The sequence below is a fragment of the Antechinus flavipes genome, chromosome 1, assembly GCF_016432865.1.
Source record: "Antechinus flavipes isolate AdamAnt ecotype Samford, QLD, Australia chromosome 1, AdamAnt_v2, whole genome shotgun sequence".
Classification (NCBI taxonomy): Eukaryota; Metazoa; Chordata; class Mammalia; order Dasyuromorphia; family Dasyuridae; genus Antechinus; species Antechinus flavipes.
This window is the reverse complement of record NC_067398.1, coordinates 697,541,655-697,568,471: the sequence shown is the minus strand read 5'-3', so window position 1 is coordinate 697,568,471 and position 26,817 is coordinate 697,541,655. Positions and strand designations below refer to the sequence as shown.

The 26,817-nt window shown below is 40.6% G+C and overlaps 1 protein-coding gene across 2 annotated transcripts in view; it reads right to left on the bottom strand.

The window, feature by feature from the left end:
* Window positions 1–26,817, bottom strand: part of PTPN11 (protein tyrosine phosphatase non-receptor type 11) — a 67,461-nt gene that overhangs the window by 26,825 nt on the left and 13,819 nt on the right. For both annotated transcript variants that reach the window (XM_051972823.1, XM_051972824.1), the window contains exons 2-7: window positions 19,539–19,661; window positions 16,771–16,965; window positions 14,687–14,879; window positions 13,352–13,468; window positions 12,509–12,622; window positions 735–831 (exon numbers count right to left, since the gene is read on the bottom strand). In XM_051972823.1, the coding sequence (XP_051828783.1) occupies window positions 735–831; window positions 12,509–12,622; window positions 13,352–13,468; window positions 14,687–14,879; window positions 16,771–16,965; window positions 19,539–19,661 (839 nt within the window). The remainder of the gene's footprint in view (window positions 1–734; window positions 832–12,508; window positions 12,623–13,351; window positions 13,469–14,686; window positions 14,880–16,770; window positions 16,966–19,538; window positions 19,662–26,817) is intronic.

Sequence of the window (26,817 nt, the reverse complement as noted above, 5' to 3'; positions counted from 1 at the left end):
CTTGCCAAGTTTTGCTACAATGCCCTAGTAGTGAATCTGCCATTGCCAATAGCAGGAGTGGCTGATCCTTGGGACAGCAGGCACATGGTCCTCTGCTGGGCCTTTCCATCTTGGGAGGACTAGTTAGTGCTCCCCTGGCACAGCCCCCAAGAACACGTCACTTCTATGCACAATGAGGTCCCAGAGGACAGCATTAACAGACCTATAAACCTCCCAAGGTATCCCCAACAGAGCTGGCAGCACCCTGGGTATACCCTCTCTCTGGATTTCTGAAATACTCACTTTTCCCCCCAAGAAACAATCCTATCCCCACCAGAATTTGATGTTTTAAAGAGAAAGCTACCACTGGAAACATTCCCAATATTCTCTTCTAATCAGAATTCAAAAATGAAAGTATCTTATCTATAATTATTATCTATAACTAATCTATAATTAATAAAATGAAGATGATCTAATATTTACTTCTTAAGCTGCAGTTTTGCTTTTACAGAGTCTGAGCTAAATAACTGGCGAGATCTCTCCAACTCTAATAAGATTCTCCAATTCCTCAATCAATAATAGTATTAATGACATAGAAGTTCCAAGAACAAATATCTGATTTCCCCACTAAAATTGGTCATTACAGATGCTGCCTAGTGAGATGGACATAAAGCCACGATCCTTCCAGCATTATTAAGGGAAAGCAAAATTGTTGCAAGTGACTGCTAAAGGAAATGCAAATTGTCAATACTTACATGGCAAAATGTTTTTATATCTGTTTTTGTTTTTATTTTCTGGCCGCTGACCTTCTTTACGACTATATAGGAGTTTGCATTCCTGCTGTTGTAGAGTCTAGATAAAAATGAGAGGAAGAAATATTTCTGAACCATTCGTACTAGGAAATTTAGGCAAGAAAAACAGGTAGAATACAAGTGAGACAATGATGGGCACTACAACAAACTCTTAAGATTTCCTATAACTAGATAAGGTCTACATGATTCTAATTTTTACCTCCCCCCCACCTTTTCCCATAGTGCCCACCCATACACAATCCATGAAAAACTCAAAGACTATATAAGGAACAGGCAGGAAGGGAGGAAGGGTAGGAGACAAATTGCTTCAGGAAAAAAAAAAAATGCAGGGGATGAGGGAGGAAGGGAAAGAGAAAGAGAACAAAGAGACAGAGAGAGACCACAAACATTTACTAAGCAATAAGTATTTGTTGTGCACACAAATACAAACAAGGCAATTCTTAGAGGTCAGAGAAAAGGTGCGTAGACATGAGCACATGGGCAATGCCGGAATTTCCGCAGTTAAGTCACCAGCCCATGACTAGACTGTATAACCCTACAATGGCACTCTGTAACTTTGTCATCCACTCAATCCCAGATGATTTCGATGCTCTAGATTGAGGGACAAGTTACTTCTCAGTACCTTGAGTCTAGTTAAGCTCATTATTAATCCTTTAATATGTTAATATTAGTCTCTTTACCACTTATATTCTACCAAGAAGAATCAATGAATGTCCACATAGATACTTCCCTAATCCAGGGGATAAGTATAGGCAAAGGGAACAAAAATAATAAGAGCTAATAATAAGCACCTGCTAAGTTCCAAGCACTGGGTCAAGCACTTCAGTTCTTGACTTATTTGACCCTCACACAACACAAGCGGGTGCTATTATTACCCACATTTTACAGATGAGAAAACTGGGGTTTTCACATGGTGAAGTGACTTGGCCAGAGTCATACAGTGACTGAGGTTGGCTCTGAACTCAAGATGGATTTCCTGACTCTAAACTGAGACCTCTCAAGCTGCCTTTGGAAACAACCAAAATTCCCATAGAGTTGAGATGGAAAGATCTGAATCCAGAAAGGGAACTAGAGACACTGAATGTGGATCAGAACATAGGACTTTCACCTTTCTTGTTGTTCGTTTGCTTCCCCCCCCCCCTTTTCTTGTGGTTTTTTCCCCTTTTTAATTGATTTTTCCTGCACAACATGACAAATGTAGAATTAGATTTAGGAGAATTATACACATTTAACCTATATTGGATTACTTGCTGTCTGGGGAGGGAGGGAGAAAAATCTGGAACACAAGATTTTACAAGGCTGGATGTTGAAAACTTGTTGCATGTATTTTGAAAAATAAAAACCTTTTATTAAAAGGCTTGTTTCTTTCTGTTTCTTTTATTTCTCTGGCCTCTCCTGTAATGGCATCAAGCACAGTTCTGGGAAAGGAGGCCAGAAAGTAGGGAGGGAATGGGGCCACTAAGGAAGGGATCAAGAAAGTAGATGCCAGGAAATGGAGTGGCCCAGGAATGAGAGATTGAAAAGCAAAAAAGGCTCAGGTGGAAGGGGGATAAACTCAGGAGAAAGACAATAAGGTGGGCTAAAGCAGGTTGCCAGGCAGGTTTCAATGATGTAGGATAAAATGTGCCTCACTGTGGGTGCCATTAAATCCGAGATAGAATAAGTAGTAGCAAATTATCAGTGGTCAAATCTGCAAGGTAAATGACACAAGGAGGTTGAGGGAGAATGAGGAGAGAAACCCAACAAATTCAGAACACCCAAGTAGTTTGTCACCAAGAAATCTAAGAACAGAAAGCAGGCTATACTTTACAGAATAATACTTAAATTCCCATTTTATTACTTTGAATTTCAAAGAGGAATAAATCTAGAGTCTGGATTGATGTTTCAATCCTAGTTTCCAAATGCAATATTCAACCTTGAGAGGCATCTCATGAAAGAAATCACTAGTGGCTGGTTAAAACATGAATCAGAAAGAGAATATATTAATGCATCAGTTTGACAACAAAAAGGTCATTCAAATCCAAAAATGACCCCCCATTAGGCACCAAAGGTCATGTAGTACCCACAACTGTCCCTCCTGGAACTCCTGGCTAGTTTTCTCGGTCAATAATTACCACATTATGGAAAAGGCTCTTTCTGGACTTAGGGATTCAGAGCTCAAAGATGAATTCAAAACTGGATCAGAGCAATTATTTCAAACGCCATTAAACAAGCAAAAATAAAAGCACAAAAGTTTGCCAAAAATAATCAGCTATTTGGCCCAGAACAAAATTTTAGCACTTAAAAAGGCAAGTTCACTTCAAGTATTCCCCATGGGAGGATGCTCTCTGTGTTAACATCAATCCACTGAAGGTAAAGCAGCAATTCACAGACAAATCTTCCAAGAGCCAGGAAAACTAAGGGGAAAGAAAAGGTTAGGAGGAGGAGAAAAGCCTGGAGAAACCTAGAACAGCTAAGGAGTACACTAGACTAAGCCTTGAGAAAAGAAGACTTAATTCATATCTAAACTGAGACACTTACTAACTGTAGGACACTGGGCAAGTCACTTTAACTCTGTGTGCCTGTGTTTCCTCATCTATAAAATGGGGATGATAATAATAGCACCTACTTCCCAGGGTTGTTGTGAGGATCAAATGAGATAATAATCATGAAGTGCTTGCCTGGCACATAGAAAGCTCCACAGAAATGTTAGCTATTGTTATTATTATAGTTATTAAGTTCCCTTGCAGACATATATTGATAATGATCAAAGAGGTGCCAAATAATGCCTTCTGTTACTACAGGATGTCAATCTGAAGGACAAAATGGCTTCATAATACTTGCAGAGAACAAAACATAAGCATCGAGTCCTGGTTCAGAGGACACTCTATGGCCAGGACTGTATTCAGGCTGGCTCCCAACATCCTTTTCTTATATGCAGACTGTGTATTCTAACAAGACATTATCTGAGACTGTCCTTTACCCCCGAGAGGACGATATAAAGGACAGGCAAGAGACCCTTTATCATGAGCACAGTGAGGAGCTAATTACTGGATGGCTGGCAGCTGTCTGAGTCTAATAATGAATAATACCATGTCTTTTCCTCAGCTCCCTTCATCTGAGGATCTCAATATACTTGGCAAACATGAATCCATCCTCATCACACCCCTGAGACATGATCTAACATAACACATCTTGGTTTCCATAAAGAAAAACTGAAGCAAAGACAAGGCAGCTTGTCCAAAGTCAGACTGAAGATAGATAAGGCATGTTATAAAAATCAAGAATTCTGGACTTTCCAACCAGTCCTACCCCCTTTAGGTCTCCTGCCTTCATCTCTAATGCCTTGGACCCCCTGGATGTTCAAACGAGATGCTCCAGCAATCCTAGCATTAAAAGGATACAAAATAGCACTGTCCCTCACGGAGCATTTTTAATGCTGATTATTTAAAACCTCACTCAAGCCATCAAGCTTATAGGGATGCATTCTTTATCCATTTATAAAAGTTTCTAACAACCTGACAAGTTAAATGTCATTTGTTTCCAGTGTGTTCTACTTTACCTTCTTCCAAAAAATACTATAGCAAAGATGCTAATGATGAGAGAACAGGAAGGAGGCCTTCAGCAAAATGGGGAAAAAAGGTCAGGAAGGAACCTGCAGATGAAAAGGTTAACAGGGAACTGTAGCATAAAAGGGAATAGGAGCTAGAACCAAAGGGCTTACAAAATAAGGACTAGCCCAGCTAAATAAGAACCCCATGTAGGAAAGGCATCTACCAGGGGCGAGGAGGGAATGTCCTCTGTCATCTTACTGGGTGAGGATTACAAAGAGAGGCAGGAAGGCAAAGAAATTGCGGGAGCCTCCCAAGGTCAACCTCTGTATCCTGGACAGCCTGTCTCTCAGTGGCCAGAAAGAAGTACTCCATGGCAACGACTATTCAGAGTGGACCAAATCATAGTCCTATTTCATTATTAAAGATAAAGCTACATTCTTCCACCACCCCCCCAGAAAAACTTGAGGGGTCCCCCCAGTTCCTTGCCACAAAAAAAGGAGGGGGTCCTGAGAAAGTGTGGCAGGCAGGCCATGACTCCAGTTTCAGACCCAGACTAATGGTGGCAACAGGGTAACCTTTCAGCTACCTCCAAAGTCAAGCTTTCTATCTGAAGAAGCTTCAGGTCCTCCCTTTGACACTGTCCCCTATATAAGGAACACCTGATTCTCCCTCTGGGAAACATTGCCTGGCTCCGTGAGCATCAGACCCATAGGTTGAGTCTGCCCAAGAGGAGAAGGGGAACAGGGTGGATTCAGAATGAACAAAAAGGGAGGTGGGAGCACCCTACCAAGAGCTGCCACCAAAGTTATCAACCCCCTTGCTTGTTCAAGTGCAATAGTTATGCTACTATAACAGACTCCCCACCAAGAACACACCAGCTTAGGATACTCCAACCTTCTTCTATTTGGCAGAACCCTGTAAGCCCAGGGGCAGACAGAGATGCCCTACAACTCCCTGGGGCTTCTCCTAGTAACTCTTGGGAACCCCATCTTTTTAATGGTTTGAGGATTCCTCCTACTAAGCCTGGCTACAGCAAGGATGGAGAAGAGAGGGCCAGAAGCCTACCTTGTCCCTTTTCCCCCCACCCCATCTCACTCCCCCTAGAAAAGGGGAAGCTCATTCTGAGCCCCAAATAGTCTTTAGTCTGCACAGTTTTGTGTCTCTGTGTCTCTCTCCAGAATCAAAGAAAGATCTTTATCATTGCCTTCTCCCAGGCTCTGGGTCTAGGGAGATGTTGAGTTTTCTCTGTCACACACAGGTTGCTGGACTTAACCTGTATTCTTAACTACACCATATATGCTGCATTACTCAGCCTTACCTACCTACAACCAAAGAAAACTTTAAAATTAAGAAAATTAGCAACCCCATAGACTATAAAATACACACACACACACACACACACACACACACACACACACACACGACTACATTATGCCTTAAATTTCCAAAGTCAGGTCCCAGTGGAAGCCCTGCCCATTTTTCTATAAGAAAAGTGCTTTAGTGTAAACTGCAGCCACTGCAAGTATCTCAATAAAGAACGCCACGTGCTATAGACTGTCAAAAAAAAAAAAAATTAGTCCAAGGCTGAGATGATATGGATAGAGACAATATCAGAGGAGCAAAAGGGGTATATTTAAGGGCTGCTGTGAAGATAATCACCAACTTGACAACAGATAGGACATGGAGGGTGAGAGAAAATGAGGAACTGAGGATGATGCTTAGATTGTGAATAAAGGAGGACTGGGAAGATAGTGATGAAGGAATATAGCTTCTAGGGGAAACAGCAATGATTTTGAGGTCCCTGACCTTAAGGGGCTTCTGTTGTAACAATAAGTCAGTAATTCTTCTGGCTTTGGAGTCTGCCTCAGGGAACTCCCATACCCAATCTAAAAATAACAATCTGTCTGATTCTAAAGTCCTGGCTATAGAATCTCTGACCCCAAGATCCCCCACTCCCAACCTAAGAATACCATTGTTCTAACATTGCTGACTGTCAGATACATGATCTGCTGGTCAGTGATAACCTAATACTTGAGACCACTTCTCAGTTCTACCTCTGGGCCATAAAATTAGCATAACAGTGACATAAAGCACCTCATCTCTGTCCTTTTCCTATAAAATTATCTTCTTGCTCCTGGTTTTTTGCTAAATTCTTTTGGAACTTAGCCAGCTTCAACTGGCATTACAATTACAATAAATTCTGTCCCTTGACTTGGATATGGGTTCAAGCTTACAAATTCTTTTCAGACACCTCCCAACACTAATCTACAAGCCCCACCTTTTGGGGTCCCTTCCAAACCTAAACAATGGTACATTCCACAAGAAAAGGGAGGTTGGGGGAGGGAGGGGAGAGAAATGAATTCAATTTTTGGCATACTGAATCTAAGGTATAGATTACACATCCAGTTTGAGATGTCGAATAGAAAGCTGGGGGGAAAGATCATTACATTTAACATTATGAGGTCACTGGGTAACTTTAAAGAAAGGAGTTTTCATTATGTGATGAGGTTTAAAGCCAGACTGTAGAAAGTTAGGAATAGAATGAGAGAAAAGGGATCAAGGATAGTCTCCACACAAAGAAGAGATAGCCATAAGGGACTGATGAAGTAAGAATTATTTTAGGGTGTGGGGGAAATTAAAGACAGACACATGACTAAGAATGAAGGTTGTGAATACTTGGAGTAAAAATTGGAGTCAATTAGGAAAGCTGTAAAAGAAATGCCTTACTGCAGTGAGGACCTAAAGGAGACTCTGTAATAGTTGTATGATATATATGTATCAGCACAGTTTCATGATTTTTTTCCAACTTTGAGTCAGCAGCACATGAGTAGGAGTTATCCAAAACGGAGGCCTGACAGAGCAAAACTGGACACAAGATAAGGTGGCAGTGAACCCAAGAGGACAGTATGAAGATGAACTAGTTCACCAAAAGGTCAAGATAAGGAGGAAAATCCACTCAAATATAGTGGCCTGGGAAAGAAATTGCAAAATCAAGGGACTGGAGGTCACACAGTTTAAAGAATAGTGTTTAGGGTTTCAAGGGAGAGGTAGAATGACAAAAGACTGATTAGATAAGAATATTTCATTAATATGAAAATGGTGCATTTGTAGAGGAAGACAAGGTCAAGGTTAAAACCATCTCTGATATACCAGAGAGGTGATAAAGAAGTAGGTCAAGGGGAAATGAGTAGGTTTTAAGACATGGAAGCCCAAGCAAAGATTTTCAAGAACAGACATGACCAAGATCAAGGAAAACGAAGACAAAGAAGAGGTCAGTCACTGGACTTGGCAATAAAAAAGTCTCTGATGTCCTCAGCATTAGATAGGTATGTATGGATCAAGACAAAAAAAAAAAAAAAAAAAAAAAAAAAAATGGAGGCAGCAAGTAAAGACAACTCATTTGAAAAAGCTCCGGTAGGAAAATCTGGCAAGAAACAGACCGGCACAGCAGGGGCCAGTGAAGGTGAGCATCTGGATTTTTTTAAAAAAGGAGACCTGTGTATATGTGACAATGAAAGAGAAATACCAGTAGAAGAGGGAAGACCAAAGAACCGAACATTTTTAGGATTTATATTCTTCGAAGCAATGATGAGCTGCTTTAGCTACTAAAAATAGTCCTGGAAGAGAAAGGACAGCCTGTTCTTTCCCCAAAGTGGCTGCCTCCTCTGTAGTGTCTAGGGACACACAAAGGGGGAAATGATCCAAAGTAAAATAATCAGCAGTAGACCAGAAGATCCTTCAAGGCCCCCAGGGGCTCTCTCAGGCCAGGACCTGCCCAAGACTGTAACTCTTCTCCCACCAGAGGCAGTGGGAACTCTGCCTACCTAAAAAAGCCTGGACCTAGGCCATAGTTTGTTCTATTTCCCCCCAAAGGTTATAAGTACTAACTAGAAACCTCTTTAGGAAGAGGATAAGGGAGAATGGAATTTCCATCAGAGCCCTGTTGCTTTGTCAGTGGGAACAATTCCTACTAAAAACCACTAAATCAGATTATGGTATAGTGAGGATATCACCAGATTTGGAATCTAAAGACCTGGATTCAAATCCCAAGTGCTACTTGCAAGCTGTGGGACCTTAAGCAAGTTACCTATTCTCTCTTTGGGACTTAGACTCAATCAGATGGGCCTTAACTGGAATTCATGAACTTTTAAAAAAGTACTTGGAGAAATAGATTTCAATATAATTGATTTCCTTTTTTATTTCATTTTAAGATGTTTGTTTGTTTAAAGGCAACTGGGGCTAAGTGACCTGCCCAAAATTTCTGAAACTGAATTTGAACTCAGGTCCTCCCGAATCCATACACTGCTCCACTGGGCTGACCCCAACTGTAACCTCTTTAATCTTCTGTATTTTAATTTCTGCATTTAAAAACCTGATTCAGGGAGAGATCCCTAAGCAATCCCCAGACTACTCTAAGAATCCCTGTCCTGAGGGTATGTGAGGACCTTTCCAGCTCTACATCCTACTATTTATGCAGGATCAAAGGGCACTACCCACAGCTTTTACATGGAATTGAAATAAAACTGCATCATCACAAAAAGGAAACCCACAGATTGCCACCAAAATTAACAGTAACTTTTACGGGAAATTAACAGGGGCTGTGGCTTACGGCAGACACCAGTTTCTACTGGAGACAGTTACTAGACTCACTAGAAGATTCCACATCTGTTTAGCTGTCAGTGAAATGGCTCTAGGGGGCCAGGCCTGGGCAAGCTAAAAACAGCTCTAGATCGGACTTAGCAACATCCCCACAGGAGCAGCAGATGAGGTTCAGTAACAAAATAAAACTGGGATTTTTGGAGACACCAATGAGAACACTAGGAAATCACAATCTCCATTAAAGAGACTTTTACCCACAGTGTGCACAGTGAGCAGAGAGAGCCCTCAGCTCCCCTGCAGCTCAGTCGGCAATGGGAAGTTCCCCAAGACTGGGGCAGGAAAGCCCTGCTCTCTCCACCCAACATGGAGCCCAGATCAGGGTAGGCACATCTAAACAAAGAGGAGCCTGGGATCAAGCTGAAGATTTAATTCCAAAATTCTGGCTCCTTTTCCCCATTGTAAACACTGGCATCCTTCAAATACATTCAGGAATCCGAGAAGGCTTTTCTATAACGGTTACCCACAATCAGCTCAGAGCTGCTTTGGCAGTTAAGATGAATTTTTCTTTAGTCGTCCCAAAATGTAAAACTTTACCCAAGCCATAATAACCCGTAGATCAGTCTAAGAACTGCGTGTTCCAGTCCACACCGTAGGTTCGAAGGCACCTCAAATACCTTTAATCAGAAGGGAATAAGTAGCAAGTCAGGAAAAGTCAGGAAGGAGGGCAGGAGCAAAGAAATCCAAAATGAAAAAAGGGGGAGCGTTATCCCCTCCCATTGCCGGTGCTCTACCATTCAGAACTCTGGTAAAGAGGAAGGGGAGAGAGAAGGCTTGCTGACTAGCCTGGGGCCCAGGAAGGGAAGAGAGGGTTGGGGGATGTGAAGAAGTTGGGCACCCACCTGGCCAGCAAGTCACCATTCCTGTTTGGGCCACAGTGCCCCCTGGTGGCATACGGTGAAAGGACTCAGCAGAGTACATTCTCCAAGGGAACAAATGGCCTCCAAGCACAGCCCCGAGCTTGGGTCCCCTGCACAAAGCCTAGGAGTGGGTTCTTTTCCCAGATACTATAGATCCCACAGCACCAAGTGACAGATTCCCAAGCTGCCTCCACATCCACCCGTGCAGGGGGGCAGCTCAGGCTTTGCCTCCCCACAAAAGCCCAGCCACAATCCTCCATCCCTCCTTTTCACATCCCAAATCCTCATTTGCATTTCTTTCTGACGTGAGGAAGAAAAAAGCACTTCAGAAAGTGAGCTCCTCTCAACTGGCAAAGCATCTAAAGGAGAAGTCATTTCGAAAAGCCAGGATCTAGGCAAGCATGACAGAAGCAGAGCTTGCCAGAGATCCAAGAGTCCTTCACGGAGACAAACAAGCCGTGGCAGTCAAAGTTATGGCAGAATGAACATTTTATGAAGCTGGCTCCTTTCAAAGACCATCACATCACCCTGGAAAGGGGGACAAATCTCCAATTTATCACCTTCCCCAAAACAGCTAAGGTGAAGAGAAGGTAACATCATTAAGATGACAACATCCCTTTTCTGGGACCAATTTTCCTATCTCAGCATCTTCCCTCCAACCATCTCTTCCGTTCCCACCCGGAGGCAGCCTTTCAAGCTGAAACAATGAAGACCAGAGCACCCACCTAGGAGGGGGAAGGGAGTAAATGAACAGAGAAAGGCAAACGATTGAAAAGTCTGTGCCGGGTGCAGCAGGCCAAGCTGGCGAGGAGCGCGCCGGCCTGACAGAAGACAACAGGCGCTTGTCCCTTTGCTGCCGGAGGCCGGCCCACAGAGCACTTGGGTCTGTGTGGAGGCCAGGAGGGTGAAAAAGCCGGCGCTGCATTCAGGACAAGCCCTCCTTTTCTAGGACAAACTCCAAGCCCAAATCTTGACACCATCAAGATGAACAAGAATGAGATTCTTCTTCCAACAAGCTCTCTGGAGAGCTCGGGCTCCTCTCTCTCTGATCACTGCCCCACTAAAAAAGGCAGAAATGAGATGGTTATTCTATTTCTTCCCTTCCCTCCTCAGGCCACTGCTCTCGGTCATTTTTTCATTTTTAGGAAGTTAATAGTTACTTGAGGGGAAAACTAATGGTCAAAAAAAGTCATCTCAGGTACAAATTCAAAACAAAGGGCCACTCCCCAGTAACATTAAGACTAAAAATACTCTCCTTGTAGTCTAGCACAATGAAAGGAGCTCTGGGGTCTGTAGTCAGAACAGAGGTTCAGGCCAAGCCCAGCTACTTACTCTGGGTGACCTTGGGCCACCCCTTCCTTCTGCTAACGCTCAGTTCTGCGAGATGTGATGACCTCCAAGCCTGTTCCAACTCCTCTGATCAGAATGAATAATGAGTACCCACAGTACTCCTGACCTTTCATGCATCTTTTTTAATGGGGGGTAGGGACAGGAGAGACTGGGCTGAACCCATGAGATGATGAACTACTGAAGAAACTCCTTCCAGCCACACAGGCTAGCATCCCCCATGCTGGTCCATGCAGGAGATCTAGACCAGGGGCACTGCTGGCACACGACAGAGGGGACACCCACATTCAGGTCTTCCTAATTGTAAGGCTGAATCAGGAACAGATCATTTAAACAACAACTTAAGCTTTCATATAATATTTGGAGACTTTCTGAAAAAGTCTTTAATGAAAGTTTTCACAAGAAAAGGAATGATACTACTAATACATAGTTAGCCAAAACCCCTACGCCTGAAAGTCAGGATGGCCTGAGTGCAAATCTATCCTCAGCCACTTCCTCACTGTGCGACACTGGGCAAGCCATTTAACCTCTGTCTATCTCATTTTCCTCAAATTAACAGGGTTATCCATATACTTTAACATATCTAACATGTATTGGACTACTTGCCTCCTAGGGGAGGGGGGGGGGAGGAGGGGAAAAGTTAGAACAGAAGGTTTTGTAAGAGTCAATGTTGAAAAATTACCCACACATATGTTTTATAAATAAAAAGCTATAATAATAATTTTTTAAAAGAGAGAAAAAATTAACAGGGTTATCCCAGATATGGAATAACATTTGTAGAAAGTGTGCAGGACAGTGCCTAGCACATAGGAAGATCTGCAGAAAGGTTCTCCTCCCTTCCCTAAAGGGCATACACCATCCAGTTCCATCCCTGACTTTTTTCTACCAAGTGTATATGAGTGTACTAACAGACACATACATAAACACCCCCCAAAAAAGTAATGACTTTGAACTTTTACAATACAATGAGATTTCTTTCTTTCTTTGCAATAAAATTGATTTCAGAGAATTTTTCTCAAGACCCTGCAGAAAACTGGAATGCAAAGGGACAGACTCTCTCCTTCCCACTCCCACTTTCTGCCAACAATCTGATCTAAGATAGTCAAATGAAGCAGCTGGCTTATAGCTTCAATGTCAACAGCCACATCCATCCTCCCAAGAATAGAGCACCCTTTCAGCTTATAAGCAGCACCTTCCTTTCAGCAAACTATGTAATAGCAATGACAGAATACTGAGAGCTTCTGATTTCTCTATTCAAAGTGTTAACATTAGACCAATTTCTCTCCTGCCTAAATGGACATGTTAAAAAGGATCAACTTACCTCAAATTCTTCCCAAAAACCTTGTTTAACTTTATCCGTGGTCTCAGCTAATTTGCTTAATTCTCTCACACGGCTTTCAATCTCTGCAGCATTAATGCGAGTTGTATTCAGGGGCTGATCACGATGATCATTTTATATAAAAAGGAAGAAAATGTTAAAGAATCCTGCATTAACACCAAAATGTCTTCTAAGCTATATCACAATATTGTTATCCAGGGAATCAAGGAGGGCTAGAATATGCTACAATTCAAAATAAAAATTTCAAAATGAGAAACTCTTCAGCTCTGCACAAAAAATACATCCTTTTTCACATATACTTTTGACATGCTGATCAACAAGTAGAAGTTGCTGAGGCTGCCTGCATAATTGATGAATTCATTCTTTTCTGGAAAGTAAAGGACAAGAGCTGAATTCTAGCCTTGGCTCTGCTCTTTCTTACACCAGCCACTTCACCTTTCTCGGACTCAAGTTACGGGATGTAGAATGTAGACACTGGACCAGGAGAGCTTTACTGTTCTTTCTCCAGTCCTAAGATTTTGTGACTTTTATGTGAGTGGATTTCATAGTTGTCTGGAAGTATAGCTGGAAGTATTTTTCTCCAGTCCTAAGATTTTGTGACTTTTATGTGAGTGGATTTCATAGTTGTCTGGAAGTATAGCTGGAAGAGATTTTTAACAATGATCAATCCTAATAAGAAATAGTTTGCTTCCTCTGAACAAACTGATGAACAAACTCTTTGTAGGCTACATTGAAAAATTAGAGTAAACTATTTTGCAGAACAGGAGCTATGCACCCTAAAGGAAAGTATTATCTCCTTTTTTTTTGGAGGATGAAGGAACTTACCTGCTTTAGCTGCAGCACAGTACCCAGAGTTTCCACCATGGGGTTCTTCTTGTAATGCTCCACAAGATCTGTTAAAGAATCAAACTTCTCTCCTCCACCGACGTCATATTTCAGATCCTTCCAAAACAAATAATAGTCTCCAGTGATTTCCAACCACCCAAAAACCTAGGACAGATCAATCCTTTTCTAAAGGAGGCCAGAAGACACTCCTTGTTAGAAAGGGCAACACTTATCAGAAGGCATACAGGGCAAGGAAGCAAAGAGATAGCTTCAAGGAGAGAACAGCTTTATAGAGAAACATTAATAATTTGCAAACCCATAAAAAAAAAATCCCTTTCTCTTCAGGAGGCACCCAGGGGTTATAAGCAGTGTTAGGACACAGAACATAGAAGTAAGGGGTTGAAATTAGAAAAGAGCTGTCCCTCCATAAGTAGCCTCTTGTGGGCCTTCTGTCATTGAAGGGGATAAGCAGTGCAAAAGCGGAGTAAAAGACTGAGAGGTGGCCAACACTCCAGATTCTGGTCCTGGCACTGCCTCACTTCATTTTATGTGGCCTTTCACGTTAGTCTTCTCCCAGTCTCAGTTTCACTGTTTTGATTTTATAAAAGGTATCAAGAGCTCTGGCCTCCCTTCCTTCTTCACACTGTCAGTCCTTCCTTGCCATTTCCCTTCTACTCTCCAAATATGAGTTTTTAAAAAGGATTGCTTTTTCAACCAAAAAGAAAAGCATAACTTAAACTGCATAACCAGAAACATTCTCTAACTAGGTGATAATAATAATTTTTTTTTAAAAAAAGGGCTATTTGAGGAAATAACAAAAAGATATTCAAGATGATATTTTTAAAATGTAAGTATTTGGAATTACTGGTTTAGGGGGGAAAAGCAAACAAATGAACCTCTCTCATGAGGCCAGCTCACTAGCACAAAGCAAACTCCTCTAGATCCATTCCCCAAAGAGCCTTAATGTAGGCAGTCTATTGTAAAATGGCAAATGTAGTCAAGACACAGACTGCGACAACCCTAAGAAGGATCTGTGGCCATAAACTTTGGCAGATGAGCCTCAGAGACAGACTTCAGATGCAATCAAACATAAACATATTAGAGATGCTGCAGGGAAGAAGATTCACTGGTGCATGATTCAATCTGCCAGGATGGACTGAAAATAAAATATTTAATAGAGTCTTGAAACAATCAATCAACTTTAATAAACAATAAAGTGCAAACACAGAAGCACTGGGCTAACACAGAAACAAGGATGGCCCACTGGTATCCCAGCTCCAATCTTGTCGCAGCAGGGATGCTGCTGGCAAACCACATGTTCACTTGGGGCTTTACCTGACAGCGAATCATGACATGCGTCACTTTCGATTTGCCATCGTTACTCTCGCCTTTATCATCCCCGGTGCGCACAGAGAGAACAAAATCCCCCGGGTGGCTCTGGCTTTCCCGCACCAGGAAGCTTCCATGTTTTCCTTTTTCAGTCAGTAATTTCTCTGCTTCTTTCCCAGAGAGGTGCCCATGAAACCACCTGAAATTTAAATAACATGAATAAATTCTGGGACTGTCATGACTTTGCATTTTATTACCCAAAGTGCTTCAAACTATGATAAAGCATTAGAATCCCTTAACATAATTAAAAAGATAGAAACAGCTCCCAAGTGGCAAGAGAAACAGCAGTGTGATCTAGGGCTGAATGGTGCTTATCAAATTGCTTCAATTCAATGTGAATCAACAAACAATGAAATGCTCATATCTGAGCCTTGCTGAGTTGGGGAGGTGAATTTAAAAAACTGTCCTAAAGAAGCTTCAAACTGAATGAAAATTGACATGGTGGAGGTGGGAAAAGGAGAAAGAAACAACAGAAACCACCATAAACTCATCAAAGATCTTCTGGAAAAGAAATCCTTCACTGTACCTCCCTACCTCTGCAGATCATGGGAGTTGAACACCGCCAATTATTTCAGACTTGATATGTGGGTTAGTTCTCAAGAACCAGTTTTTCCCTGTTCCTTCTTTATTCTGTGTTCTACGGGATGATTCTCTAAGTGATAGAGACAAGGAGAACATATTGAGAAATGAAGCTGATAATAATAAAAACATTTTGAAAGGAAAGCACTCTCATCTTTTCCCAGTTCCTCTTTGACCACTCATCTTTAAGCAAACAAAGGTTATCACTTTGTATTTGCTCACCAGTAGCAACTATAGCAAGAGAATCCTTCAAGTCCACTGCCACCTCAAAGACTAATAAATAGAAGCAGTTATACAGCAGTAGAGGCAGAGAAAGAGCTCTACTCCTCCAGATAAAGGATTTCAACTACAATCAAATCAAAATCAAACATTCAAAATGATTCCAAAATTCTAATCTGTATTGCAGCTCCCTCCAAATGGAGAGAGAATAACAGATGCCCAGCTAAGGAGTGAGAGATTGGATTGACTAAGGAAAGAGATCCTGTCCCACCTTTAATTACTACTATACCTTCCTTTCTTGTCAGGAGTCCTATAGGGAAGCCACATGCAAACTTTTCTATATGAAAGTAATAATAGAGATCCCCTACTAAGAGAACAAGACTCTGAATTGTTTTTCAGAAGAAAGAATGGATCAGATGAGCCAGGCATAGTCTGAAGCAGAAAATAAAATTTAGAAACTACTTCTAATTCAGCTAGATGATATAGCTATAATCTGAAACTCCGGCAGTGGCAGCTAGCTGAAGAAACAACTGGAAAGCCAATTATACAGTACAGAAATGAAGCTGTAAGACTTAAAAGCAGTATTTTAAAGCATCAAATATGCAAATCTAATTGGGAGAACTTAAATTTTTTTTGAAGATCAGAAAATGTCTTGGGAATACAAAAACCAACCCAACCACCACAGGGACTTTCACAAGTGGTAGTTTCCCTTTTGTTCCCCTCCCTCCCCCCCACAATCACTGTGCCCTAAGGGGTGGTTATTACATTATAGACCAAGTTCAGGAGGATTCTTTCCCAGCCAAATATTCTGCATATACATGTGGAACTTAATTTAACAGAACAGATGAAAAATTCAAGCCCTCTGCTTCACATTCTTTTTCTACTTGTGAGGTTAAACTGACATCTGTTGGCAGTGCTGCTGAACAACTGGCCAAGTGCGCTCCTGCCTAGAGCGTATGCCTAGAAGACACATCAACTCTCAAGTGCCGTACTCTAACTATGGTCTTTGACAATCACACAAAGGCATATTCTGGAAATGCCTGCCCTAGAACGAAGGCTCTTTGGCTTGAAGACCTACAGCCAACAGGCCTCTGGAGTTAGATGGTAGCTTTTGTAAATCTACAAAACAAGAGAAGCACCCACGCAGGCGCTAAACCAAATCTCTGCCCCCAGCCTCTCCGGGTGAGAGAAGTCCATGGCACCAAGGCTTCCTGGGGGCTCACTGCACTAACCTTTCCGAAGTAGGATCTGCACAGTTCAGTGGGTATTTCAGCTCAATAACGTCTCCATTCTTTTCTTTCAATTGTCCATGATGCTCCATGTAATACTGCACTAACTCAGCCAGGGTGGCAAACTTCTCCCCCCCATATAGGTCGTAATAGTCGCCAGTGTTCTGAATCTTGATGTGCGTAACAGCGCCATTCCGCCTAAAATTGAAGACCACAAATGAGGAAAGGGCAAGAAAAGAGTTGTTCATTATAGTGAATCACCTATAGGACTTTTTATCTCATTTTTCCTTAAATCAGAGTTGCAGAATTGCAGACCTTAAAAATCTCCCAGTCCTGCCTTTCACCATAAATGTCAGAAATAAACCCTACAGTCACAATTAGTTAACTAGTGAATTAAATGATTATACATATTCAATTATATAATCTGAATAGATCACAATAACATTAATACAACTTATACTTTAGATGATAAGTCATTATGCATTTAAAATGCCCCAGAGCAAAGATCTGTTTTAATGTTTTCTCATGCTAGAGCTAGATCAACAAAATACCAGGAACAGGAGGTAGTACCAATGAGGAATGGATTTGAGGATAGACCCAGTGACAAAATACACATTGTCATCCGGGCCACATGGTTTAGTGGGATACAATGAGCTACACAAAGTTCATGGGCCAAAGGCCAGACCACCTACTCTTTTTATGCAGCTTATGAGTTAAGAATTGTCATAAGGCCAGATCTGGCCCTCAAGCTACAGTTTGTTGATCCCTGCCCATTACAGTGGTTAGGGCAGTAAACTTAAGAGTCAGGAAGAATCTTTGAAATCCCACCTCAAACAGGGGGCCCTGAAGAAGTCACAACCTCCCTGGATCTAAGTTTCCTTTTCAAAGGAACCTTCCACCTCTAAATATATGATCCTGTGATGAAAGGATCACTACCATCAAGTGGATTTTTCCTCTTTCAATTTTTAAAAATGCAATTGATTTTAATTGCAGACCCACACTGTCTCCCTCTTGGCCTTTTTTCTATCTCATCAGGAGAGATGCTCCATTCAGTTGTAAACCATGCCCTATATGCCTTTTCTTGTCTCCCTCTCTTCACAAATCCCAGAATCTCAAAGCTGGAACTATCTCCAAGGAGCTTGATCCAGGCCAGGCCACAGCAGAATGAACTTGTCTGGTTCTTGAGGCTCCTCTTGGGTTCTGCACTAGGTAATCAGCTGGACACTCAGAGTGGACTCTGTAGATGCAGCCTGCTGATTAGGCCTCTTCAATCATTCCTACCCACAGTATTGTTATTCTTAGGTGATTAATATAGCCTACATAGGCTCCTAATACTGCCTGCATAGGCAACTGTTAGCCTGCTTAGGTGACTAGGGCCTAGATAAAGCAAGTCAATCTATCATGACTCTTCTCATGTCAGACTCTTAATTGAGTAACTTTAATACTAAAATCTGAGCTTTTAGGAATTTTTCTAATAAACAAAGAAAAATCTAAGTAAATTCTTCCTTGGCTAGAGTAAAAAAAAAAAAAAAAAAAATTGAAATCCTTACCAAATTCTACCAAACTCCTCTAAAGGAGTCACAAAGCCTTGTTAAAAGTCTTCATGATAAGCCAGAAATATTTGTGAAAGTTTCTATCATTAGAATAGTGTAAATGAGGCAAAGGCCAACTCTAATGATTTTTTAAAAATAACCTCTTGGGCAAGAATATATCTCGCCAGCAAATATCTTTCACTTACTTTTGACTCTTTCTTCTTAAAAATAGCCAGCAACAAATAAGCTAACAGTAGAGTGAGCATTCACATTAGCCCTTGGGATCCACCCAGGGAGAAGGAAACAAACCAGAGCTAGTTTTTCCCCATTCATATCAATTCAAGGCTCTGCGATTTCACAGATAGAGACGTGTCCTCCCCTCCACTGACACACATCCCAACCCCTCTACAACTTAGGAGGTGATCTTCAAGACTTGCTGTGGTCCCTCATACCTATCAGATACACTAACATGATAGAACTTACCTCTTGAGGTTATCAGGATAAAATGAGCTAATATTGTTAAATGCCAAATAATGCCTGGCACATAGTAAAAGCTACATAAATACTAGCTATTAACATCCTCATCCTCATTACTAGTGTTATCAGTATTATCATTACTATTAAATAAACCAGGTTCCAACAAGACTGGGAACAGCAGTAGAACTCATTTGTAGAACTTTAATTCATTATTAGTTTCCTTTGTTCCCCAAAGATTGGTAGCCTCATCCACTATAGCCATTTACTGACTTAAATTATTTCTGGTTTTTACTCGAGAAGGGGCATCTCAGTGGGGGATAGAGGAAAAGAAGACTAATCATAGAAGCACTCAGACTTTTGTTAAATGTGCGAGGACTTAACTAAAGAAGCAGAATCTCCAACCTCCCAAAGCAGAGTGCACAAGTCTGGCTTTTGGCCCAATGGTCTTGCTTGCCCTTTAAAAAAGACAGGCAGAAAAGCTTCTGAATATTTTATTTAATATCAAAGGCAGCAAATTGTTGAGGCCTGATCTTATTAGTGCCCAAGACTCCCCCCTACCTGGAAAGGGATCTCAAAGTTGACTTTTCTGGTGTGTATTACAATAAAGAGCTTTGGAATGAAAGGATCTGGATTCAATCCTAGCTCTATCATTTAGTACTTACATCACTTTGGGCAAATCACTTTGTTTCCATGGGGAAAAGAGAGTGCCAGACTAGATGACCCCTGAGATTTTCCCCAGATTCAGATCTCCATTCAACTTACCTAACAGAAAGTGTGAAGTCTCCTGGATTACTCTTACTGGGCCTGGCCAAGAAGCTGCCATCAACACCTCGTGTCAGCAGTAAATTTTCTGCCTCCACTCCAGTGATATTTGGGTGAAACCATCTTAGGGAAAATAAAAAAAAAAAAAAAGAAAGATTTTAGACCATATTTTCTATATTATCACAGAGAGTATTAAATGACTGGCGAGTCATTGACCAAAATATAAACAAGGAAATCTACCACGAAAATGCATCACCTCTTGAATATTGATCTACTAGAGTCAAACTTTCAGCAAGAGAACTTACATCATGGATACCACAAAGGGAATAGAAAGAGAAATCTATGGCATAATAATTAGGTCCAATTTATGTTGGCTTTAATTTACAGATGCAATAAGTGTTAGAAGGACCTAATTTCAAATCCTCCCTCAAACATTTACTGGCTGATAACCTGGATCATTTAAGTCATTTAACTCTTCTGTGCTTCAGTTTCGTCACATGTAAAGTGGGATTGATAATAGCATAAAGTTAACAAAGTTGTTGAGAAGCTCAAATGACATATTATAAAGTGAGTCGCAAACATTTAGAGTACCATGTAGGTACTAGCTAATGTTATAATTAATTCAATTCATTGCCTTGAATTACAGTCAGTGATAAATTGATAGTGTCTGTGACAAAATTCACTGTAAAAGAAAGACGTAATAATGCTAGTTCAAGAGGCTCCTAGAGTTATGAACTAAGTGAACTTGTAAGGAATTTCTTAACCAACATTATCCCAATTTAAATATGATACAATAGCTGAAGTGCTATAGACCTTGATTGTCTCTGTATAATGTCCATTAAGGATAGAGAAAGTAAGATTCCTGGTACTGACATGTTTTTGAGTAATCATGATCTTCTAGGTATGAATAAAATCCCTTTCCAATAAGGTGAACTGCAACTCAACTATGCAAACTCCTCTTGTGATTTTCATCCATGTCTTCCCATAAATTCTGCCCTGAGAGGCCATCTACCAGAGTGAAAGTTCCTCTAGATCTGTTTGTTACATAGGTACCAGTAACACACCCAGGCTATCCATAGCCTTACTATATGACTAGCCCAACTCCTTTTTACCAGTTACACACATTCTGTGACATGTCTTTAATGTCACTTGTTAAAGTGAAACAGTTTAGAAGAAATAAGCCGAGACCATTGGACCATATACAAAAAACTAGAAATAAACATGCAACCTGAATATTAAAAAGACAACCTGAATTTTAAAAGATGCATCACACAAAAATTAAAAGACAGCAAGGATGTAGAATCTTATATACCTCAACAACGATACTGTTTGAGGATGTATTCTGATGGAAGTGGATCTCTTCGATAAAGAGAGCTTTAAATGATCAAAGATGGACAGAAGCAGCTACACCCAGAGAAAGAACACTGGGAAATGAATATAAACTGCTTGCATTTTTGTTTTTCTTTCCGGGTTATTGCTACCTTCTGAATTCAATTCTCCCTATGCAACAAGAAAACTATTCGGTTCTGCACACATATATTGTATCTAGGATATACTGTGACCCATTCAACATGTAAAGAACTGCTTGCCATCTGGGGGAAGGGGTGGAGGGAGGGAGGGGAAAAAATCGCAACAGAAGTGAATGCAAGGGATAATGCTGTAAAAAATTACCCTGGCATGCGTTCTATCAATAAAAAGTTATTAAAAAAAAAAAAAAAAAAAAAAAAAAAAAAAAGGATGTAGAAACTTTTACAAGAATAGCTAGAAAGAACTCTTTACCCAAGAGGGGATGAGAGGAATCATAAAATAGATAATTTCAATCACAAAAAATGTATAGATTTTACATGAAAATTAAAAAAAAAAATCAATGCAGCTAGTCTAATAAGGGAAACTGCTGACTCAGGAAAAATATTTCTATCAAATATAAATAGCTGACAGCAAAGATAATATAGGAAATTAGCACAAAAATATAAGATCAAGAGCCACTCCCCAATGAATGAGTAGTCAAAGAATGCAAAATTCTCAAAAGAATAATGATAAACTTACCCAGCTGAAAATTATTCCAAATCATTACTAAGAAAAATGTAAATTACCAAAGTCTTGGGATGGAAAATGCTATCTGCATCCAGAAAGAAAATTATGGACACTGAACATATATTGAAGCATAGTATTTTCACCTTTTTGTTATTGTTTGCTTGTTTTTTTCCCTTTTGATTTTTCTTGTACAACATGACAAATATGGAAATACATTTAAAAGAACTGCACATATTTAACCTATATCAGATTGCCTGCTCTCTGGAGGGGGGGGAGGAGATGGGGAGGGAAGGGAAAGGCAGGAGAGAATGAATGTTGGGAACTCTCTTTGCATGTATTAGGAAAAACAAAATACTATTTAAAAAAGAAAAATGCAAATCAAAACAATTCTAAGTTTTGCTTCACACTCCACAAATTGGCAATAATAAAAAAGCAAATGGAAATAACCAATGTTAGAGAAACTATAGGAAACAAGGTATACTTACTCATACACTGTGGGTCAAACTATAAATTGGTTGAAAAATTGCAGAAGGCAATTTGGAATTATGTTCAAAAAGTGACTAAAACCTCCACTCTTTGAACCAGAGATCCCCTTGTTAAGAAGGTTGAAGACAAAAAGAAAGGTCTCATATACATCAAAATATTCACAGCTGCACTTTTTGTGGTCATGAAAAACAAAAAGGAAAGTAGGTAGCCACTAACAAAAGACTAGTCAAAAAAAACTGAGGTTCACAAATGTAGTGGAATATGAAAAGAAAATTCAGGGGAGTCTTATGTGAATCAATATCAAGTCAAATAAGAAACACAAAAACAATACACAAAACTGACTATAATAATGTAATCAGAAGGAACAATAAAATTAAATGTCTAATAATTATAATGTCCTAGTTGGACTTCAAAGAAGAGCTTAGGAAATAAAGCAGAAAACTATGGGTTAGGGACACTATATATATATATAAAATGTAAGAACTAGTCAGCGTATGGGTTAATTAGGGAGGAGGAAAGAGAACCAGAAATGAATGTGATAAAAAAAAAAAAAAAAAAAAAAGTTAGATTCCCACTATAAAAATTTGCAAAAAATAAAATTTTAAAAAAATAAAAATAAAAACAAAAAACTCAATTTGAGAAAGAGAAAGAAGTGTCCAGCCAGCACCAGAAAATCCCCACAAAAGAATCCTCAAGAGCATTCAAATGCCAAGGCCAGTGTGCCCTCTCCCTCCTCAGGCAGAGCCACCCAAGTAGCACCAGTCTCTCCCCACAAGTAGCAGGTGGTTTTCACCTGGGCACCCTCAGACCAGGCTCAGTACTGCCAGCTGAGCTGATCCAGGGCCCCAACCACCTGATCTTCTAAGACCCAAGAGCTACTTCTGGCCTCTCCAGCTTGCTTTGGTCCTTCTAGTAGAAAATCTTCAGCAAGCAGCCCAATGATTACTCTGCAAAGACAACCAGTGGATGCCAAAGATTTGACAAAAACAGCTAACAAAACAGGTCTAAATGGGAAAGTCTACAAAGACAAAGGAAATACACCAAGAACATGCAAACAGCACTTCTTCAGAAGAAGTCCCAGGAAAAAAGACAAAATGATAGCCAACTCACTAAATGGCACTGAGAATTGGCAAAAAGGCTTCTCAGACATACCATGCTTCCTGGAGGTAGAAGAAAGGTCACTCAGTATGCAGGAACTAAAGCACAGAAGATGAAAAAGGGACCTAATGGCAAAGAGGAATTATAAAAACTAGAAGTTTTGGGAGGGAAGAAGAAAGAAGTTTGATTTTGACAAGAAAAAAAGTCCAACTGGAATACTTTCAAGAGAGTCAAAGATGTATCCAGAACAATTCCAAGCAGGGGGTCCCCAAAAGAAGGGTGGGGTGAAATTTATTAAAGAGCTCTAATGACTGAGAAATGAAGGGGAAAAGCCTACTAAAGAACTTGGACACAATGGACCAGGAATAAGTAGAGGAAACAAGAAGAAAAACTCACTTGTCCTCCTCATCACCTTAAGCCTCATCTATATTTCTCTTTCCTTTCTTCCACAATTGATGCCCTGGGGAAAAAAGTACAAATACTTGCTCTTCTTTCTCTCTTTTCAACTCCTTGCAGTCTAGTTGTTCCAACAGCACTCAACAGAAACTCTGCTCCAAGGTTACTAATAACTTCTTAATTACTAATCCTAGAGATATTCCTCTGTCCTCATCCTTGGCCACTCTGAACAAATGACGCCCTCGCCAAGCCTTCCTCCTGGAGATTCTCCTCGGTAGATGTTCAGGCCTCAGCTCTCTCAAGACCCTGATTCTTCTCCTCCTTTGCTGGGTTATCATCTAAGGTATGCCCTTTCACTAGGAAGGTGAGCCTTTGTCACAGACCCTCTTTTCTCTATGTTCTGTCAAGTACTTTACCAGTGAACATGGTTCAATTATGATCTCTATGCAGATGAACTTTAAATTTACATGTCCAGCCTTCTCTCTGAGCTTCAATACCCCATGACCAATTAATTGCCTAGAAGACATCTCCAACTACAGAACCCAAAGGTATTTCAAACTTCAATTGTGTCCCAAACAACATTATCTCTCTCCCACATCCGACCCCTTCTCCTTTCCTGTGGGGGGAACACCCCCATTCTTCTAATAGCCCAAGTTCAAAAGCTCAGTCACTGCTTATACTATACTATCCTTCAACCCCCATTTCCTATGAGCTGTCAAGTCTTATTAATTCTATCTCTACAATTTTCATCCTCTTTTTCTGCCCTCTTAAGGGTTAGTTCAGCCCTCCTCACTTCTATAGCCTCCAAATTATCTCCTGGTCCTTCATCTCTCCCTTATCTAATCCATTCTCCAAACAGCTGCGAAACTGATATGCCCAAAGTACAGATCTACCATGTTAGTCCCCTGCTTAGGAAGCTCCCTATTAACAAAATGCTAATTCCTCTGCCTGTCACTTAACAGTCCTTCACCATCTGGTTTTATTATCTTTTCAGACTGATCTCATACTATCCCCCTTCCTACACTCTTAGATCCCCCAGCCTCGGGAACAGACTTCCTGTTTCCTCCCCAACAGCACCCCATCTCCCATTCCAGACCATGCCCCAAGACTGGAATGCTCTCACTCTTCTTACACATCTTAGAATCTTAAGCTTCCTTCAAAGTTCATGTGAAGGGCCATTTCCTCCTATAAGAGGCATTTCCTGATTCTCCTTGTTGTTAATGCCTCCTCTGCATCAAAATTATATCTATTTTGTATTTATTTTGTAATTGTCTTACCTATTTACATATAATTCCTCTCTAATACAAGATAAGCTCCTTAAGAGCAAGAACTGGTTGTGTTTTTTACTTTGTAAAAAACAAACCCAGTCTTAGTGCCTGGCATAGAAGTAGGAGTGTCTTAAATGCTTACTGACTGAACCAATGTCTTCCAAATTTAATGATTCCTATTTCTATATATATTTTTTGCTCATTATTCCCCCATCTCCCTGCTCCTTTCCACTGAACTCCACTCTTCCCTAAGCATGTTTCTTCATCTGTAAAAAAATACTTCAAAGATTTGTTATGAGGAAAATGTTTTACGAACAATAAAAGCTCTAGAGAAATATAACGTTATGATTATCCCAACAAACTTTTTAAGCAGCTACTGTGGATAACTAACAAGGCTGTACTAATTATCAGAAACAGACATTGTGTGAATAAAAGAGACAGATGCAAAAGATGCTATGGAGGCGAGTGGACTTCAAGACTAGCTCAAGACCACATTTTCTGCTTTATTATATCCTACACAGTAATTTACAATAACAGGCGCCCAATAAATGCTTAGTGGCTGACTACAATACAGAGGCAATATTAATAACCAAAAGATATCCCCACACCCAGCTCACATAAAATAGACACTCACTCCGTTTAGGAGGAGAATCCAATTTTTAATATCCATTAAAAGTGACCCAGCCATTTTCTAGAGCCTTATTTCCAGGTGGTAGCCAGCTGAGTCCAAACCCGGTCAGACCTTAGTTTTTCCAAGTCCCCCACAAGGCATCTGGGGCAGAAGAAGAGAGGCCAGTGGTTGTTGTCCCCAGTTAGAGCGCCTTCACTGGGGCCACTCACACTCCAAGACCAGGCACATAAAGCCACCTCTTTAGAGGCAGACAATTCACTTTTGCCCAGAAGACCAACAAGGGGCCAGCACCACACTGGCAGTGGCATTGTGCCAGATCCTTCTATTCCATTGCTGCCATTCAGTGCCATCCACAGCCTGGACCCTGTTCAAGGCGAGAATGAGCTCCAAGGCCCAGGCAACCAGCCAAGATTCAACTTGGAGGCAGGAGTTTGCTCTACCCAGCATTTATTCATTGCTTTACAGACCAGTAGGACAGGCCTCTCACAAAAATCAATACAAGAAAAAAGAAATCATTATTAAAAGATAAATAAAAATAATCTAATAGGAAATAATCTTCCCTATGTCACACTTGTCCCATGCAGCTTTGTGAAGCAAAGAAGTCAAAGAACGGAAATTGAGGTACTTTGAAGAGGATGCAAAGTACAGTGGGAGGAACACTGCTCAGAATCAGGAAATCTTGGATTCAAGTCCTAGCTTGGCCACTGACTAGTTTAGCCATGTGATCATGCCATAAGCATGTTGTTTTAATCTCTGCATAGTTCCTGGAACACAGGAGATACTTAATAAGTGTCTAATGACTGACTGGAGAGTGTTTACCTCAATTTTATCACTTTTTTTCAAAAGTTTCATACCCTTTTTGTGAAGGGATCTAAAGGAGATGCTAATTCTAACATGGTCGATGGCCAGACTCAAAAAAGGCAGTTTTTAATGGTTCAAAGTTAATATGCCAGGAAATCTCTAGTGGTATAGCCAAGTAATCTGTACAAATGCAGCGGGCATTGGGCCACTTACCACGTTTGTCAGTGTCTCCAACAGAAGCCTAGACAGCATGCTCCTCAAATTTTCAGATGATACCAAGATGGGAGGGATAATTAACATTGTAAATTTAAAAGTCAGGATGCTAAAGGATACACACACACACACAAAATCAACTTCACTAGGATAAGATTGAGGAGTAATGGATAGATTCTAAAGCGGGACTGCCAGCTTACTATGTTAACTGTGTAAAGTGCTAAAAGCTAAAAGCAGCCTTGGGCTACTTTAAGAGGAACAGAGCCTCTAGGAATAGGGAAGCATTTGTCCGACTGTTCTCTGCTCTTAGCAAAACTCATTTGGAGCCCTATGTTTATTCTGGGTGCCATGG